This window comes from Lepeophtheirus salmonis, chromosome 6, assembly GCF_016086655.4.
Source record: "Lepeophtheirus salmonis chromosome 6, UVic_Lsal_1.4, whole genome shotgun sequence".
In the NCBI taxonomy this organism is placed as follows: domain Eukaryota; kingdom Metazoa; phylum Arthropoda; class Copepoda; order Siphonostomatoida; family Caligidae; genus Lepeophtheirus; species Lepeophtheirus salmonis.
In genome coordinates, this window is record NC_052136.2 from 18,468,550 (window position 1) to 18,488,146 (window position 19,597).

Genomic DNA, 19,597 nt, shown 5'->3' on the forward strand with positions numbered 1-19,597 from the left:
TTGGGGTTGGACTGGATGGGACTGGACTGGACCGCAGTCCTCAGTCCTAAACAATGACCGACAAAACACAAATTATATTACCATTTTTCTCTTCATACTGTAGTGATATATGCTATACATCAGGCATCACCAGATGCAGTGCACTTTGTGACTTTTTTTGATATATACAGGGTGAGGAATCAAAAATTAGAATCCTCTTCGAGACCATCTAGCCTCTGTTCTAAAAATTTGACAATTTTGTACATGGCGCCAATCGAAAGAACGGACAAAAAGCTACAATTTGATGTTTGTTTTGTTTTTGTGCGATCAAAAATGTCCGAGCAACAATCAAAACGGAAGAGGGTGTACGATCTCCTCCACATATAAGAGACAACTATGTGTTTATCTAAGACGGCGTCCCGGCACACACATCCAAGAAGGTTCAGCATTTCTGCCTTCTGGCTGGAAGACTTCTGGACTTTGTCCTCATTCGATGTGAACCCCCCTGGACTTCACTGTTTGGTATGTCTTGGAGGGCAAGACAAACAAGACTTCTTAACCGTATGTTGACGCCCTGAAGGTCGTAATCACGGAGGAGTGGAACAACATGTCCTCGGACTTCATCAATGCCAAATGTGCTTCAGTTCGTCCAGGTATTGAAGTCATATTTCAGATGGTGAAGGACATTTTGAATGAAAAGGTTAGAAAATTGTTGAAATACCACCTTTTGCTTCAAAAGTTTGACATAAAAATGGCACAAAATAAAAATATGTAGAAGTGAAAATGGGTTTTAAAATTTTCTCATTTTTGAGCCCTCACTCTGTACATGCAGATAAAGATTTCTTTATTAATATAGATGTTGATATTTATTACATTAAATGACAGTATATAAATGGAGACAAATAAATATATTGATAATAAATTTTTTGAATTAAAAATACTATTAATTAAAAGGTAATTATATAATGAAGATGTTAGCCATTCTATTTCCAGCGATTTCATCCGAGTACCCACGTAGTATAGTCCGTTCCCCATTTGTTTTTGATGGATGCTTTATAGTCACCTCCATCATTTTTAGTAGGATTCTACAAAAGTAAACACGAAAGAAAAACGAAATATAGAGCATGCATTATTCATTGTGGTATCATATGTATATACAAGGTTAGTAAATATGGATCTTAATAACTAAAAACCTACACTTAACGTCTATGAACTTACTTCATGCAAAATTAAATAGTAAATAAAACAAAAAGTGCAACACAAAATTATGAAAGGTTAAATGTGGTGTGATCATTGCCCCATTTATTTTTGGCAGAGCACTTGATATCTCCACTATCTGCTTTGGTTGGTTTCTAAAAAAAGAAAAGAAAATGGAAGAAAAGGTTATAATAAGTGTAATCCTTGGTGGATCATTTTGAATCTTTTTTTTTTTTTTTCAGTAAATAATTTCAAATCTAATTTGTTTTTAAGAAAATAGAGTGCAGGGCTCTTTTTAACTCTTATTTTAATTGCAAAGGATCCTTTTTGTAAATAGTTATAAATCTATTAAAAATCGACTATTTACAGGGACTTTATTTTTATAATCTGGTACGAACTGGAGCTAATGACCCCAATGTTTCCTCTAAAGCCGACCTTGATCGTTACTCAAACTAAAATTAAGGAAATACTCAAGTAATAGATGTGCTCACAATTCTGCTCAAATTCAGTTCCAAACTATAATCGAGGACAGTTGCAACACTTAGCCAGTATGATAGCATTTACTTTCAATATACAAATTATCACACATTAATTAATCTGATATAATTAGTAAATTGAAAGGTCAAATAATTTATTCCTTAAAAAATATTCTTTCGTCTAATAATTATATTAATTTATAACTCAAACACCATTTTTAACTGTTGAAATCGTCCAGAGGCCAACATTTGAGAGGTCGTATTCAAATAATATTCTCTGAATGGTACAACAAAGCTTAATGAACAACGTGTTCGGGAGAAATTATTCTCCTGAATTCAATAAGTGTAGGTTCGCGTCTCAGTCGTTCCTAGAGAAGGAAATATGTGCATGGAATTCAAAGAAAATTCCTTGGTCACATGGAATAAATGTAATAATGTAATGTTTATTTATACTTAATCAGGTATGTCTGCAGGAATAAATAAATAAATATATATATATATATTTTGGGGGTTTGGGGCGCATGTTTTTTGGATTTAAAAAAAAATCCAAAAACTAAAAATTTTAAAAATCTTTAACTGTTCACAAAAAATAAATTTTTTGGGAATTTTTTTTCAAAAATCTGCAGCTGTTAAAAGAAAATTTCAATATTATTAAAGTTTAAAAAAAACCATAGCTATTCAAAGAAAAAGAATTAATGCTACACCACCTCAAGTCCACCCCCTGTTAATCAGTGCAACTCCATCTGATCAATTAAAGGAACTAAAAGAAGATATGTGAAAAAACATCAGATATATAATTAATAAATAGATTTATTTGTGTTTATGCTAAACAAATTTTGATTAATTAAGACATAAGGAAAAAAGGATGCAACTGTCTCCCGTCACTCCCACATCAATATATTTGATATGAGTAAAAATTAAAGTTATTATTTGAATTTGCGCAGAGTTGTCAATACGCCATATTTTTGTTACGTCGTAAATGTAAATACATCTTCAAAGATTTATAGAAATATTATTCAAATATTTTAAGGTTCAACAAGAAAACATGAAAAGACAGGGATGTAACAAATTAAACATAGGGTTGTTCTTTTGAGAGACGGTAAAAGTGTGGAAAGAGTTTAACAAAAGGTGATATAATATTCAAGGTATGTATGTTTATATTGTATCAGAGCTATTTATGAGTCCTGATTCTGTTCACTTGGAGTCCGGTCCGAGTAGACACAGGTTAATGGGATTTCATGGCATTATCTAACTAACATATACATTGCAATTTACTTTCTTGTCACTTTTTCAGTGTGATTGGTTGAATCCAAATTAGTTCATGTTGATGTCTGAACAATTCCCAACAATTATTAAATAATATTTCTATAATTGAGAAGAATTGTCCAACTATCAATTAACTTGACCTTAATCTTGTTTCATTTTAGAAGAAAGTTTGTGAGATACAACACAGGTAACGGCGTGACTTATATGCATAGTTTAAACAAGAGAAAGAATATTTTTTTTGTTTGTTTTACATTAGTCGTCATAACATTCCCTTCTTTTTTTATATAACATAACGTATAATACTACTTTGAATGTACTATGAATGGATATGTTAACATATTATTCTGAAGAACTGCCTCGCTCTTAAAATATATATTATAATTTGTATTGCCCAAGGATGTAGTCATACAGGAAATATGTTATGTTCCCATCAATAATAATGGATAAACGTCATTGACGAGAAGTTATTTTTGAAGGCAGCATGGCATTGTGAAGCAGACGTTTTTAAATAGAAAGCACTGCTAGAATAATTCAGCAGCTATAAAAGAAGATTAAGAAGGGAAGTCCGTACTAGCATCTGGTTCTTCACCAGCACATGCCATTTGTTAACAACTGAAATTTAGCTAAATATATTTTCCAACTTGTAGTCTGTATATTTCTATTTATCTATGGCTCAATCCCTAGTAAGTGTATACCATGCTAATAAGCGACTCAAGTACGTGTGTTGAGTACAAAATGCCCTAGACTTGATTTAGAATTAATCAAAATTAATTTAAATTGAAATAAGATGAAGGAATATAGGATGTTCTAAGTTTCAAAACTCAAATTCTTAATCTTTTAACTTCAGTCAGAGTCAATTCTTTGGGCTAAAGCCCAATTCGATTCTTATGGTGCATTCTAGCTTAAATGCGACTACAAGTCTCCATAATTCTGTACAAAAATTTCGTTTAAAACTTGAAATGAAAAACTTTGGAAAATGTCTTTTCAAACAAAATACTCGATACATAACAGAGGGAAACAATTAGGAGGGAATTTTGTACGAATGAATTGAAGACGCTTATCGAACTTACCCATGAGAGCAGAATCTCCAAAATCTCAGTTTTTCTCACAGTCATCTGAATTCTGAAATATCGGGGATTATAGTCATTCGTGACTATAATTGGTTAAACACATTTTATACCCTTAAAACATTTCCCTAATTAAAAGTAGGATTAATAAAACTTATGTAAATGTGTTTTTATCATTAAAATGAGTTTTTATTGATTCTGTATCTTGTTCTGAACTCGATATATTTCCCTTACTATGCTGAAAAACGAAACTCTTCTGTAGACCCTCATAACTTATTCATAATACATAGTGATGATGAATAAAATAGATTATATTTTAGAAAAATATTCATTCTATAATTTAAAACTATGTATATCCAAGATTTTTGTTCCATTTCGTATTTTTTAAGTGATCGTGTTTTCTACCGGAGTGTAGTAGCAAATGGTCAGTATTATCATAATATTTTTCCCAATTTCATGACGTCATGTCTCATAAAAGGAAGATCGAGGCAATCGAAAGAAGATACTTGTAACTTGGTCATCCATCTGAAGAAATGCTCGAATTCAGATTCCACATTAGAAAAACTACCAGACCTCATAGGGAGTAGAGTTGACTCTTTCCTTGGGAATGAGATACATGGAAGGAAACAATAAAGCGATCCTTTCACGATGAGTAGAGCATTTTAATATTTCAAAATGGGATCACATACAAGATACAAAATGGAACAAAAATCCTTGGAGATGTATATTTAAAAAAATATATACATTGAATATTTTTCTATAATATAAACTATGATATTCCTCATCACTATGTATTATGAATAAGTTATAGGTGTCTAAAAGAGAGTGTTGTTTGTCATCATTTTTCTGCCTAAAAATGGAAATATATCGAGTTTAGAACAAGATATAGAATCAATAAAAACACTTTTGCATAAATTTTATTAATTCTACTTACAACTGGAGGATTGTTTTAAGGGTACAAAATACTCTGAACGATAGTAGTCCCAAATGAGTATTATTCCAGATATTTCCGAATTCCGATGCCGGGAGAAAAACTTTTATCAGTTTTGGTTTTGGCACTCAAAGATAAATCTCTTTTTGGTATGAATTTATTTGTACAAGATGAGTGTTCCCCTTTGTCATCAATTGAAAAGGGTTTTATTTTAGAGGCAAACTCCGGACGAGTAATGAAGGAGGGATTTTATAATAAATGGATGAGTTCGTTTGATATGATAACTGAACACAATTATTTACCACAATTGTTAGTGTTGCATTCCATTTGTTCTTCTCCCCGACCCTGGGTTCTAACTTTGCATACTTGCGATCACTCTCTTTGATAAAGTCTCCGTTGCATAACCAAGTGATCTTAGGCTTAGGATTAGCGTGAATGTGAGCCTCAAGGATAAGTATATTAGGATCGGGTTGCTTTAATTGAGGTTGTTCATAAATTTTAGCTGGTACGTTGTTTTCATCACCCACTAGGTCACCTATGAATGATCAATTATGTATGATGCCTTGAAAGGGTTGTTTTATATTATTATAATATTGTTATACCAAAATTGAGAGCAATTGTACAATCTTTATCTCCTATTTCGTTTACGGCACGAACTACATAGTTTCCACCATCATTTGGTCCAGGATTCTAAAAAAAAAAATAACTATAAAGTAAGATAATGGGATAGTCGCAATTTAGATACTCGGAATAAATAGATGTCGGAAAGAATATCATTGGGAGAAGTGAAGAGTAGCTAAGCATAGCCTCTCATATTTAGCAGGGCAACTCCAGTGAGGAGGATGGTTGGGGATTCGAAAATATTTTCACATATAATTTATTAAAAAATTAATTTTTTTGTTACAATGATAAATGGGGCGTAGATGTCCAAAAACTATCTGAAGGATAAATGTAAGTCAAAAAATCTGAGGAGTACTGAGCTAAATTGAATATATTTCAATTTCTTCAAAAGTTGCAAAGTACTCAACTTAGCAATGTCAATGATATATGGATGACTAGAGAAGTGGAAATTGTGAAAATCCTCGTACGAATACATATAAAAAAGTATATGTTGTTAACCTGCTCTTATTAATGATTGCATCCCATTTTGAAATTTTAAATGTACAAGGGAGTAAAGAACACAATATTTAATAGGGATCTCAGTATGCAGATATGTGGTTCCTCAAAAGTATCAACATATACTTTATTTTTTGATTTATGCTTGCGAGGATTTAAAAAAATTGCACATCTCAATTGATGACATCGGATATTCAATTTGCCCATTTACTAGCTTCAATCATTTTTTTCTCGGGTTTATCAGTAATGCACAAATTAAAGTAAATTGTGGTACTGAGCTAATTAGACCAAAGGAAATATGAATACATTTTAAACATCTAATTAATTAACTATTTAGTACTTACAAGAACAGTGAGACGAGCAAAGTGAATATTCACATTAGATTGTTGAACTGCTCTATAGAATGAGTATTTCTCATTTTCTTGAATTTCTTGATCATTTCGATACCAGCGAATATCTGGCTTCGGCAAAGCCTCAATCTCGCATTCGATGTGAAGTTTATTGCCTTCTTGACGAGATGATGGTTTTCGGAAAAAGGCAGGTTCAATACCTCCTCTAAAATTGTCAATTTGAGAATCAAATGATTGTAACAAAAAAAAAAATAATAATGAACTATAATGGAACCTACTTGGAAGGTTCATTTTGGTCTTTCATGGAGAGCCGAACGTGATTACTTTTTTTCTCCATATTGATTTCTAACAGTAAGAGTGTAGTTTCCAGCATCTTCTTGTGATAAATGACGGATTGCCAAGGCGCAATAGGTCCAGTCACCTCGTCGTTCCAAGAAAGGCTATAGGAAAAATCGTTTATATTATCAAAATAACAATATCATCGGGACACTTACTTGATACTTTTCGTCAAAGTCAAGAGCTCCCAAAAGCTCTTTTCCATCTTTGAACCAGGTAGCAATGTGTTCAGGCTCATATATCAAGTAAGATTCCAGGAGAACACCATCAGTTTCTTGTCTTAAGTGAAGTTCTTCAGTGAATTCAGGTTGACCTGGCCTTATACACAATTTTCAAAATTAAGACATATCGTTGACCCAGTGCGACAACATGCTATTCGACAACTGAGATATTTAAATTTCAATATTTAGGTGACTATATTTTTGCCAATATTTAAGCTAGAGAATTCAAATTTCACTATGATCATAAGTATAATCTAGTGGCTAGATTGTAAGTTTAAAAAAAAAAATTATTTATAAAAAAATGATAAAATGCATTTACCAGATAGTATATTTTTACAGCCAAAATATTTTAAACTCAGCGCTAAACAGTACATTCAGAATTGGATTGTATAATAAAGCTTACACTTGAAGAATATAAAACTATTTTATTAAAATAAGAGATGGTACAGTTTACTAACAACGTATACTAGTAAATGTAGCTATTGAATTAAAATATTCTTATAGTTTATTAATTGAAAGGTGGTAATATGGATTGCACAGTGCACCCCACTGCTGCCAATAGTCAATGTTAAATTGTTGCAATTTCTCTGAATGAATGTAACACTGCATTGCAGATGGATTGTTAAATCCACATAGCATGGGATCGCACTCAGGCACATTACAGTTAGTATATTGTTGTTGCTTCTGAAATATGGGAAAATATTGATTGTTTGCAAAAAAAAAAAAATTGCACAATCAAAATCTCAATCTATGGTAACAAAAAAAAAGAAATACATATATATATATATATTAAATTCATTTTTTATGCCAGTTAGTATATTTATACGTTGGATCAACAATATGTATATTAATTTATTCGTCATTACAACTTTTATTTAAGAGCTAAAATGTTAGAACATTTATTTTTATACAGTTTGACTAATTATTTAATCATGAATAAACATTGAATGTAACCTTAAACATTAATTGTAAATATTTATGTTCATACGACAAATTATTTTCCAATATTTCATAAATTCGATAATTTCATGCAATTTCTACAAAATTGATTTTATATAATATGATAGTAATATATAATCTAACTTTTTTTTAAATACCAATTTTGAAATCAAATTGTTGTGGAGTTTGGATATGTTCCAATACTTTTTTCTAGTATCATTGAGGTAATTATTGTTCATATATGCACCATGGATTACACAACAGAAGGATAGGAACAAGAGAAAGTATTTTTCTACGCGCTATACATTAGTCGTCAGAATATTTCCTTCTTTTTTTTAATTTAGCACTTACTCACCTTGAATACTGTATTCAAGGGAGTAATCCATAGGTTTAATCTTAAGTTTTTATTTATTGTGATAACTCCAGATCGTGGGATTGCCCCATAATGTAAAACAGTTTATTCAGGTTATGAAAAAAGGGATATCTTTCTATCGAATCTCAAGGAGAGATAAATACAATTAAAAAAAGTTATAGCCAGTTATATTTATCCTTCAAATACAAAGAAACTTCTATGGCTGAATTCTTCGTCATTACACATCCAAAATAAATGTATATGTTGGCAAGTTTGACGGACGACATATATACTAACAAAGATTACTATTGATGAAAATCGTTATTATTTTAAGCATTTAAATAAAAGAGAAACCGTAAATCGACATGGTAATCCTGATTATTCGACAAACATTTCGGAGTAGAGCAGATTAACATTCATAATGTTTTTTTAGATCAGATATAAGTAACTGTTACGATATGTAGAAATAAATAAATTAACAAGGACATAAGCTAGAATTACTTCGATGTTGAGATTCAATTCACCGCTGAGTCAAGCAAGAACTTATTGTTATAACTCTGCACAAATCTTTAAGGACTAAGGACCTTTTATGAGCATACAATAATGTTAAAACCGGTTTTGTATATAATTGCATTTAGTAGAAAAGGAAGTTCACTCCTTAATAATTAAATGATAATAATATTAGCTTCGAAAAAAACCAACAGAACTGTCTCAATTTGCTGTTTGTACAAATGAAAATAGGGTCTGTATTGTTGTGGTTATCATTCAATGTGGGAAAAACAAATACGTAAATATCAAGTTTTCCTATACTTATTTTCCATCTCCCTCTTATCTTTGGCCTCCTAGAAGCTATGTTTATTGAGCTCCCAAAATCCATTGTATATGTGTGTGAACAGGACCAACAAGAGTGACAGTTCCAAGTCTCAAAAAATTATAAACAAACTATTTAAAAAATGTTTGTAGCTTAATAAACAAGTAATCTTTTTTAACTTTTTTACTTTTTTAAATTTGTCATTTGTAATCAATATTATGAATTACTGTAGCTCAGTTTTCTTTTGTCCGTCTACATATTTCAATCATAAAGTGAAGTTTAAGAAATAAAAACGTACGTAAAATTGACCAAATTTCCGGAGAAAAGTAATCTAGGTTTGAAATTGCATTTTAGGGGCTATGATAAGAAAAATAAATATAACTTTTGGTCCGGTGCTACCCCTAACTATGTAAAAAAAACATGTTACAAAGTGCTGTATTTAGTAGAGGTAGAATTTTTTAAATTCTAAATCATTTCAGATTAATACATAAATAGAATTGAGGCCATAAGACATTAAAGTGAGATTGAAAATTTTGGTCCAAAAAGGGACTAGGAAGAGTATGTATATCTCATGAACGACTAAGAATTAAGTGCTGAAACTTAATCTACTCATGAATTTGAGCTTGTGTGCCAAAAATCATTTTAATGTGAGAGGCTAGGGTAACATGCATTGGTCGTTTTGACATGGAATGACCCTTACGATTGGCATAACTGGAGATTAATATAAAAGGTACTGTCCTTCTTTCTTGCTAATACGTTTGATTTTTTCAAAAGTAGAGTTGATATGTTTGTAATGAAAGTACTATCTTTCAAAATTAGAAAAAGAAAAAAGAAGCTGTATTTGCGTGTCCTCTTCCTTCTTCTTTTTTGTTCATTATTTAATAGGTTGTCATGGTGTTGAATCCCCCTCTGAAGTTTCTCACCTATCTTTGCTGAGAATTATTTTAAAATATACAGTCCACTAATGCTATTTTAAATGTAAAAGGTTCTTCTCTTTATAGCAGTCGTTCATTTCCCTCCCATATTAATCATAATATAACAGGTAGCTGATATTAAAAAGGGTCTTAATTGAGTTGTACCATATGTCTTTGTCCCCCCCCAACTGGCACTCTTTTTTTCAAACATGCCAACTCAAGTTATTAACTAACAAATAAACAAAGCGCGGACAAATAGTCAATTCTATTTTTATAGCAATGAAAAAATGATTCATCATTCATTTTACAATTTATATTTTAATTTACTAAAGATTCCTACCTCCTACTGTTATTCTGTCTATGGGAGGCTCTCTACTGTCATTGTTAATAAATAAGTTGTGTATTCTCTTGAAGCTCATATACCCTAATGTGTTAATATTTTATTTTACTCTCAGAAAAACTAGAAAATTTATATGATTCTGACAGTACTTAATTGATTTGAAAAAAAAAAGAAGTATGTCACTCAACTAAGTTCTCAGATCCTGTTTGAGTGTGCTTATACTAAGGTAATTTAGTTATATATGGAAGTAATATAATTAATTATTAGAGTGTATGTAAATATGAATTAATTATTTTTAAAGCTATTTTTGAGTTATTTTGTCGAATGTATGATTGTTACATATTCAATGAAATTGCTAGATAAAATATAGAGTAAATGCTCATATGTAATACAAATTCCTCTGATTTTAAGAACTTACAACTTCTTAATCGTGGTTGCTTCCAAACCCTTGTCCACAATGGGTGTTTTTTGAGTTGTACTTTGAATAGACATCTTCTTCCTTTTAAATACACCAAACGAACTTAATTCAAACTCAATCCTTTAGTATTACAAGAAACATCCAAAAAATAACACAAACGAACACAATTTATAATTTTGTATTACAAATATATTTATGTGAAATTGTAGGCGTTGATATTTGAGTACGAACTAAATAAATTCTTTATACATAGTAAGAAACATAGGCTTATATATATATATATATATGTTTAGGTATAAGAAAAAAGTGAGTTGCATAGTTAGAAATACTAAAAACTTGGCCTTTTGTCAAAAGAAAAACGATCGTTTTTTCTATTTTTTTCTAGATGTTACGTACTCATGGAAATGAATGATGATGTCACTGTTCTTCTTTAGTAAGAGCTTAAATCACCTATGCATTTATTTACTTAATATCTGATATCAGAATCATTCAGAATCATGTGCATATGTAATTTATCCTTGTATATGCTTTGTATTGAGTGATGCTCATTGGTAGACTTTTGGGAGGGTTAAAAAAGAAACCGAAAATCAACATGGCCCCCCTGACAATTTGAAGAATGTTGAGGGGAGATCAGCTTAGTTGTCACGGCGTTTTATTAGACTAGCTTCAAACTGCTACAATATGGGATAAATAAACTCATATCCCGCTCAATATCTAACTAGGATAAAAGTAGGGAATTGATCCTTAATTCTACTCTGAGTCTGATAAAGAATGTCACTCATGGCTTTGTAAGAAATTCTGAGTGTTACCTTTCAGCTTTCACGCCTTAGTGATTACATTCTAAAGAATGTTCATGATTTTGTATATATTGAACTAAAATAAAATATAATTCTATGCATATCATAGAAGATGATATGGTGACTTAAAATATCCTCTACCAAATGGTGGGGCAGGGGGTTAAAGGGCTAGGAACAAAGTAATACCGCTTTGGTGTATAAAAAACAGCATATATTCAGAAGATAATCCCTCTTACATTATCATATTACTTTCATCTATGAGAGCAGTTGTGACGAGGGAGAGAATGAAATAAACAAGCACATGGGAAATAACTATTCCAAAATCAATCATTATTTATACTCTGAGTCCTACAAGGATTTGCAATTATAACTCCACAACCAATTCTCAAGGTTATTCTCCATCATTTATGAGGGCACACAAATGTTCAATCTGGTTTTGTATTTAAACGTGGTTAGTTTAAAAGGAAGTTCAATCCTCATGAATAAAATAATAATGACAACAGATTATGAATACAAAATCATTAGTTTGCAAAAAAAAAAAAAAAAAAAAAAAAAAAAAAAAAAAAAAAAAAAGGAGCGAGTTAATTAATTCTTCCAATTGGCATATCAGACATGTGTACTAATTTCTCCCAATTTTGGACATCTACTAGTTATGCATAGCCTATATCGAATCAATGTACAAAAGTGGATATCCACTTTTAGAAAATTGCTATAGGTAATAACTCTACCAAAAGTGCAGATAGTCCTCGGATATCAATGTAAACATTCGATTTATTGCTAGTACCAAGGTCTGGACAACAATATTAAGACCAATAATAATGGAAGAATTAGTCTCGTTGGGGTCTTTCCATGTTTCCATGTCTCGTTGTCGAAACCAAGGCCAGATTACAGATATATAGATTAAAATGTAATTTTCTAATATATATATTTCCCTTTATCTCAATCTCACAAATCCTTTTGATATCGTCTTGGCTTCGTGTAAGGTGGTCTTGAACACAATGTTACATCACAGGTCGGGTGGCTTCATTGGTCGTGGGACATAAGTATGTAGGAGATAAGAGAGATTTTTTACGCCTACTAAAGATACTCTAAGAAAAGATATAAAAAAACAGTAATCAATTAATACGTAACAAAATGATGTTTCTCCATTCCTGCAAACTCAATCACAAATGGATCATCAATCCTGAGTAGAGATGGAACTTTTTCAAAATAAATACAGGTGTCATTTTTCTCTCTAAAAATCCCAACCCTAATTCAAGGTGATATTTTTCCTCTCCATCACCATATTTGTCGCCTCATTCCTACATAAATTGTCACCCTCAGTGGAGTCAAATACTGAGGAATTAATTCCTGATACAATCATTTTTAATATCCACACGTATACGAATTGCCATTCAGATGCGAATGAATACTATTATGTATGTATACTTTTTCTTCCTTCACTGAAGGCATTCTGACATTTAAGGCAGATAAAAAATGATAGGAATACTCATATGCATATACATACATACTTGTATAAGTAAGCGTAAATGCCAAATATCTAATACATGGAATTTTCCTCAAAAAAGTTTATTTATAAAGTGCTTTACAGAATATACAAAATGCTTGGGTGAATTTGAGAATAAACTAAAATCATCATTTAATGTATTTGAATATTTATTAATAAAGAAAAAAAAAAGAGAATACAGCCACAGATTTAAAGTCATTTATTTGGAAAATTCCTAAGGCTCTTCAAGCCAACAAAAAACCCCTTCCGCTAAGAGTAGTGCTAAATATTAATTGTAAAATAATTAAGGGGTGAGTCAGAAAAATATACTCTCCATACGACCTCTGCAACTATATAAAATGCATAAAAATGGATAGAATGGACCAGAAACAATATGTGAGGTCATTGTTCGATCTGTATCTCCCTCCTGCCCAGGGTTAATAGAAATACAAGGTTATACCATGTTGTGTCTTGACGAGGGAGAGACAGAAACTTATTTATATGGTGGAGAGATCCAGGATGACCGAGAGACAAATGAGAAGAAGAAATGGCATGGAGAAATAAGACTACACTTATTATAAGATCATATGTATTATTTATAATACAAAACCATACTCTAATTTATTTACAAAATACACGACTATTTATGCTACGTAAAATACAGTACTTATACATACAAGAAAATACAAGAAGATAAGAACATGAAAGGAATTATGAAATACATAACATCACCCTCCAAACACCAAATCTATGACAGTGCTTACACAGGTTCCGCTTCATGAACAGCAGCCTATAGATCTGCTCCATCCATGTCCAGGCACAGACAAACCATTCTTTCTTGCACAGCAAAATTTTATCTCCATAGACTCTCATCACGCGCACCGGAGAAAGGAGGACAATACTCCTCATAGAGGTTTTAAGGACCCGAGCACCCTGCTCGTCCCTGGGAGACATACCGTTCACCCTTATTGAGGTTTTAAGGACCCGAGCACCCTGCTCGTCCCTGGGAGAAATAACCTTAACCCTTAACGAAGTTTTAGAGACACGAGCACCCTGATCGTCCCTGGGAGACATCTTGCTCGATGTACCCTCATCCAACTCGGGATGATCCAGAGGAGAGACCGTTGCACATCCATTAACCAATGATGTGAACGGGAGAGTAGGAACAGCAGAGAACCAAAATTGCGTAGGATTAAATCCACTTTTAATTATGTGGTCCCTGACCCGGACACACACTTCACTTCTTGTAAGTGACCAAGGTTCTCTTCCTTCCTCCACGAGGCCCAAACTGAGCCACAGTCCATATTGCTCTGCCTTCCGCAGACGAACGAGCGTTCTCCTTATCGACGAAAAAGGGCTACCAATCTCCAACAGGGCTAGCTTCGCCGACAATCCCACAGCAGGGAGGTCACGTGATCATGATCCCATCCTCGTCGCCAATGTTGTGAAAGTGACGAGGTTCCAATGGTTTAAACCAATGAATCCAGGACTACCGGGAGAGATGAGATGAAGGAATGCGTGGAGGAGTAAAACACTTTTACAAGAACATCTGTATTCTTTATAATACAAAACCATACTCTAATTTATTTACAAAATACACGACTATTTATACTACGTAAAATACAGTACTTATGCATACAAGAAAATACAAGAAGATAAGAACATGAAAGGAAATATGAAATACATAACATACCATCATTTAATCGACTTTTTAATTGAATGTACCGTACCGACTCCTGGGCAAGACAGACCGATTTTGACGTCATAGAGTATAGCAACGGTATATTAACCGCATACAATACTAGAAATTATATGTTTAAAAATAGCAGTAACATATCTTCTTAGACGTCAATATTAAATGGCGTGGTGGAATTCAAACATGAGTCGAAAAAGTGTCATGGTATAACCTTCTTTTTGTTTTTCATGACTGTAAGCAACAAGAAATAACATGGTCAATATTGTGTGAAAGTCTCACTCACTATCTAGGAAAACGGGCTACCCAAGGGGAAAATAATTAGGTTTTTAAGGATGTGACTCTTCCCTTCAGAATTGGATCCAAATCCATTGCAAATTTGAAAAACATGAATGAAAGGTCCAATTTTGAAAACATTACACTCCACAAAAATATACCCTATACATCTTTAAATGAGTTTCGTTTTTTAACATGCATTTTTTAATTTTTCTTTTGTTTTTATTTTTTTAGTTAGATAATTATTTCACTAATTTTTCAGATTCTTTTTTTGATTATGTTGTTTGGGTGAGGGTTTCTTTTTTTTTTGGCCTCCTTTTTTTTTCTTATTTGATTTCTGTCTTACTTTTGAAACTTTTGTTGCACTTGTTTTCTTAGCTCCTAAGTCTTTCTTTCTCTTTTTTAATGTCCTTGGTGTCGTAGCTTTATCTAGTAATGGAGGAAGTCCTCTTATTTATTGTTCTTCACCACTAGATGAGTCTGATTCAACTTGTTTTCTATAAACTCTCGCTGCCTCATGATGATAATTTTTTTTTTCTTTCTCGTCAAGCTGACTATATTCACCAGAACTTCTACCAAATCCTGATTTCCGGGTTTTTGTGCGTGGCATTTAAGACTAAAAAGCTACTAAAAGTAGTAAAACATTTAACATTGGGGTTTATCTATAATCTTGGAAGAAAGATTAACTGAATATAGATTATAAGAATAGTTTCCTCCCCAAAACCATCCTTGCTGGTTAATCATCAATAAGCTCTTATGACAATAAACAGAAATACTTGTTTTAAGATTATGCACTCTTAAGGACCTTTTACTTTAGTTAAATCGTAGATTTGGAAATATAAGAAGTGGAAATAATGTTTGAAACATGTTGTTTGAGATCATAGAGTGAACGGGTTTGAAAATATATCTTGAGCATTTTCAAGTTTTACAAATGAATTAAGTAGTCAAATATCTTTGGTGTTGAGTAGCTAGAGTTGTTGTCTGACAAATTTGGCCTTGATTTAGTCCATTTCAAGTAGCTGCTGGTCATATGATCACGTGTTTTAAAATATGGATATTTTACTCAAAAATTGTGTTTCTGTTGTTTCGTAAAAAAAAAAAAAATTCAGAAGTACTAAATAGTTTGACTCAAAATGGCCATAATTTTCATAGAGAAGTATATCTTGGGCATAATCGATTGACTTTTCAAGAGTATCACTCATTCAGTATTTTTGTTACGGCCTCACGTAATGCAAAATTTCTCATAAAAAATAATTGATTTTAGATTCAAATATATTGCTTTCCTGCACTTATGCTATTTTACATGTTGAAGGTTCTCCTCTTTATAAAGTAATTCCTTTTCTCCCCCAAAATCATATAACTGGCAGCTGATACTATGAAGGATTTTAACTCAGTAGTACCATATTTCTTGCCCCCACCTCCTACTTGGAATTTTTTTCCTTCAAATATATCAACTCTTTGGATTACCAAAAAGTCATTAAACTATGTTAATCCAGTCTTATAATAATACCATAGCTGTCATGACTTTTATTAGATCACCTACAAGCAACTGTTAGATGAATGAAATAAACAAAAATTCTACTCTGCAATATTGGTAGGAATTATTCCAATATCGATCATCAATTCTTCTCTGAGTCCAACAAGGACTTACATTTAAAACTTCCAATCAAATCCTCTTCGTTTCTCTCCTCTTTTAGTTTCATGACCACCTCACCTACAAGTTATTACTTTATACCTAGATGTTCTGTCATCAAGAATTATACAATACTGATAACAGCTATGGAAAAAAACAACTCATGCTCCCATTGCCAACTATAAAAAACCACTCAGACGTCCTAGGACATATTTTATAACCCTCTGCTTTAACCTACTCATAGTGATCTAAAACTTCCTTTGATTCTTTCAAAAACAGCATTGATGTATTTAAAGGTGTGCAAACAAATTTGTACAGTTACAACTTAATTCTAAAATGAAAAATAACTATTCAGTTTATTGAACGTTATTAATTTTTTTTAAATGAAAGGTTAGATGTCTTAGTAGACTAACTAATTTATTCAACGTATCCTACTTCTGCCTCGATAACAGCCTCCTATTGTCATCTGTAGTAATTAAAAATGTGGATTATGCACTTGCTTCACCTGGACCGCCATTGACTTTCAACGGTTTGCTTAATGGCGTTCATATTCTTGTGACGTCGGCTACTGGATTTGTGCCCAGTGAGTTCAGATATAGACAGTTGGGAGGACACATTGTTTTTGGTCAAAAAGGTACTTTCTTATCATCCTGCATTGGACAGATTTAGAAACATGAGAGGGTTCGTCCTGTTGCAGGACCTAGTTTCCATTAGGGGCAATCTGATTAACCCATTTATTGAAAATATTTTTCTCCTATTGCCCTAAAAATTAAGACGACAACCTTAAATAACTCTATTAGAGGTGTGAACTGGTTTTACGATATGGACTAACTTATCTATATCCTCATTCATAGTCAAGTACCTGTAATTCCTTCTGCTCCTGACTGGGTCGACTTTTCAGATTTCAGATACAAGATAACTTTTCTTCCAGATGATGATTTGGGGTCCTTTAGTAGTCCTTGGCAACGTCTGACATGGGATTATTTCATGGTTTGGATCAAAAGTGGCCTATCCAGCCTCATAAGGGCTTCCCGTTCTCCATTTTAGCCAACTTTAAGACTGTGGTTGGCGCCAAACCCAACCTTGTTCCGGTTTTCCGAATTGATAATGTTGGGGTCGTCTTAATATTCCTATTCTGCATTCTTGTGGCAATTTTCGGCTTCTGGATCAATGCAGAATTTTGATTAATTTCTCCAACGTCCATTTGTTTTTTAAGCTTTTTAAGTAGACCATTCAGATAAAATTCTCAAGGTATGTACTTTTTTTTGCAACAACTGTTAATTTTACATATATATGATGAAAAATGTATGTGTTTGTAAATCCATTTCCTGAGTTTAATACGCATATATGTTAATTTCTGTAATGGTGAAAATAATAATAATTATAGAAATCTGGCCTCATTTATTAATATAAAAGACATAACAAAAACTGTTCATTGTATCAGTTCCTTTCCTCAATCAAAGACGTAAGGATAAATCGAAAATCAATGAAACTCATAATTATCTTTACTTTGGTATGTTGATCCGACAATTCAGAAATAAATATTTTAATAAATACTTATAACATTTTAATAAAACACAAAATCCACAGATCGTTGCTCCAACTTGGGCTTCTGATCAAATCTCTTCAAATTTCACACATGTCAGAGAAGGGAAAAGCACGAATAATGGAAATTTAGAAGCAATTATCCGCGGAACATTTATTGACAAAAAAAAATTACCTGGAGTGCCCAATGGAAAAGGCCAAAGATGTATCCAAAAGATTGTTCAAGTTCAAGAGACTGAGTACGACCGAGGAATGAGTTGCCAACATACCTTCAAGAAGAAGTGTCACGTAACTTATGTTACAGACTATGTTTCAGCTCCCGAAAGGAAGTGTGAAACGACCTTCAAGAAGAACTGCCACATTACATTCAAGCCTATGGTAAGTTACACTGTTTAAATTATTTATTTCCTTTCGAAAATAAACTAAGGGAGATTATTTCTAGCCCTTCAATGCACAAGTTAAGAAATGCTATACTCCTCAAAATCATAAATGTGAGGGTGAGCCTGAAGGTGATGAAATTTGTAAGAATGTCTATGAAAGTCACTGTGAAACCAAATACAAAAACTATGATCTTGAACAAGACGAACCCCTATGCGAAAAGAAGGAGGAACTCCGTTGCAAAAACGAAACTGTCAAACTCTTACACCTTCCCGAGGATAACGAAGAAGGAGGTATCGAACCCTTTGCCATCAAGGAGGTATGTGAAAAGTGGCCCATCCAATCATGCACTGTTGAGAAGAAGAAGGTCACAAAGGTTCACCCAAAAACAGAATGTAAGAAAATCCCTAGAAAGGTCTGCACCCAAAGCAATTGCAAAGTCGTTACTGGACCTGAAGTATGCCATGAACAGACCCAAACTCACATCCAAAACATTCCTCAAGAAGATTGTGACCTCGAACCCGAAGAAAATTGCCGAGTTGAATCCGCCCTTGTTCCAAAGTGAGTGATTATTGTCAAGTTAATAATATGTACAGTATTTAAAATTTTAACTCCATCCATTTCAGACTCATTCCTAAGAATAACTGCGTCAAGATTCCCAAAGAAGTCTGTGTTCCCGTAAAAACGAACCCTAGACAGATCAGCAAGCCTGTTCTTAAAGAATGGTGTTATAATCCTAAAGACTTTGGCAAAATTGATGAAGATGATGAACAGGAACAAGTTGATGTAACCGAATTACTGCTTGAATCTGTTTAATGCTGATTTATTTGTTTTTATCATTAAGCAATTTTATATGCTTTTATGACACAAAAACATATAAAATGTATTTTTGTTCTTAAATATTAAGTTTTCAAAACAGTTGTTGTTAATTTTTGAAACCTATTTGTTATTTTTAAAAAGTAAATATATCATCAATTTTGACTTCTATCATTTATATTCTCCCGCAAATATTATTGTAATATATAAATTTAAGAAAATAACAGGACAATAATTATCCAATTTAGTAATTTTGATAA

The 19,597-nt window shown here is 32.3% G+C and overlaps 2 protein-coding genes and 1 long non-coding RNA gene across 5 annotated transcripts in view; 2 read left to right on the forward strand and 1 right to left on the reverse strand.

The window, feature by feature from the left end:
* LOC139905650 (uncharacterized) overlaps window positions 1-19,597 on the forward strand; it is an 82,800-nt gene that overhangs the window by 13,913 nt on the left and 49,290 nt on the right. The gene's annotated exons all lie outside the window — the stretch shown is intronic.
* Window positions 807-11,186, reverse strand: LOC121119583 (SPEG neighbor protein-like). 3 transcript variants are annotated; one of them, XM_071889797.1, is made up of 8 exons: window positions 10,714-10,964; window positions 6,877-7,036; window positions 6,661-6,822; window positions 6,377-6,587; window positions 5,519-5,606; window positions 5,219-5,451; window positions 1,198-1,331; window positions 807-1,064 (listed from the first exon to the last, which is right to left on the reverse strand). In XM_071889797.1, exons 2-7 carry the CDS (start codon window positions 6,954-6,956, stop codon window positions 1,245-1,247), a joined length of 861 nt encoding a protein of 286 aa, XP_071745898.1. In that variant the 5' UTR covers window positions 6,957-7,036; window positions 10,714-10,964; the 3' UTR covers window positions 807-1,064; window positions 1,198-1,244. The 3 variants fall into 3 exon arrangements, 2 of the variants coding, with proteins under 2 accessions (XP_071745898.1, XP_071745899.1); XM_071889798.1 differs by lacking the exon at window positions 1,198-1,331 and having other exon boundaries at window positions 10,714-11,186; XR_011781023.1 differs by lacking the exons at window positions 807-1,064; window positions 1,198-1,331 and adding an exon at window positions 4,627-4,835 and having other exon boundaries at window positions 4,920-5,451; window positions 10,714-10,946.
* On the forward strand, window positions 18,007-19,515 carry LOC121120199 (uncharacterized). Its single transcript, XM_040715043.1, has 4 exons — window positions 18,007-18,111; window positions 18,189-18,521; window positions 18,586-19,082; window positions 19,148-19,515. Exons 1-4 carry the CDS (start codon window positions 18,085-18,087, stop codon window positions 19,335-19,337), a joined length of 1,047 nt encoding a protein of 348 aa, XP_040570977.1. The 5' UTR covers window positions 18,007-18,084; the 3' UTR covers window positions 19,338-19,515.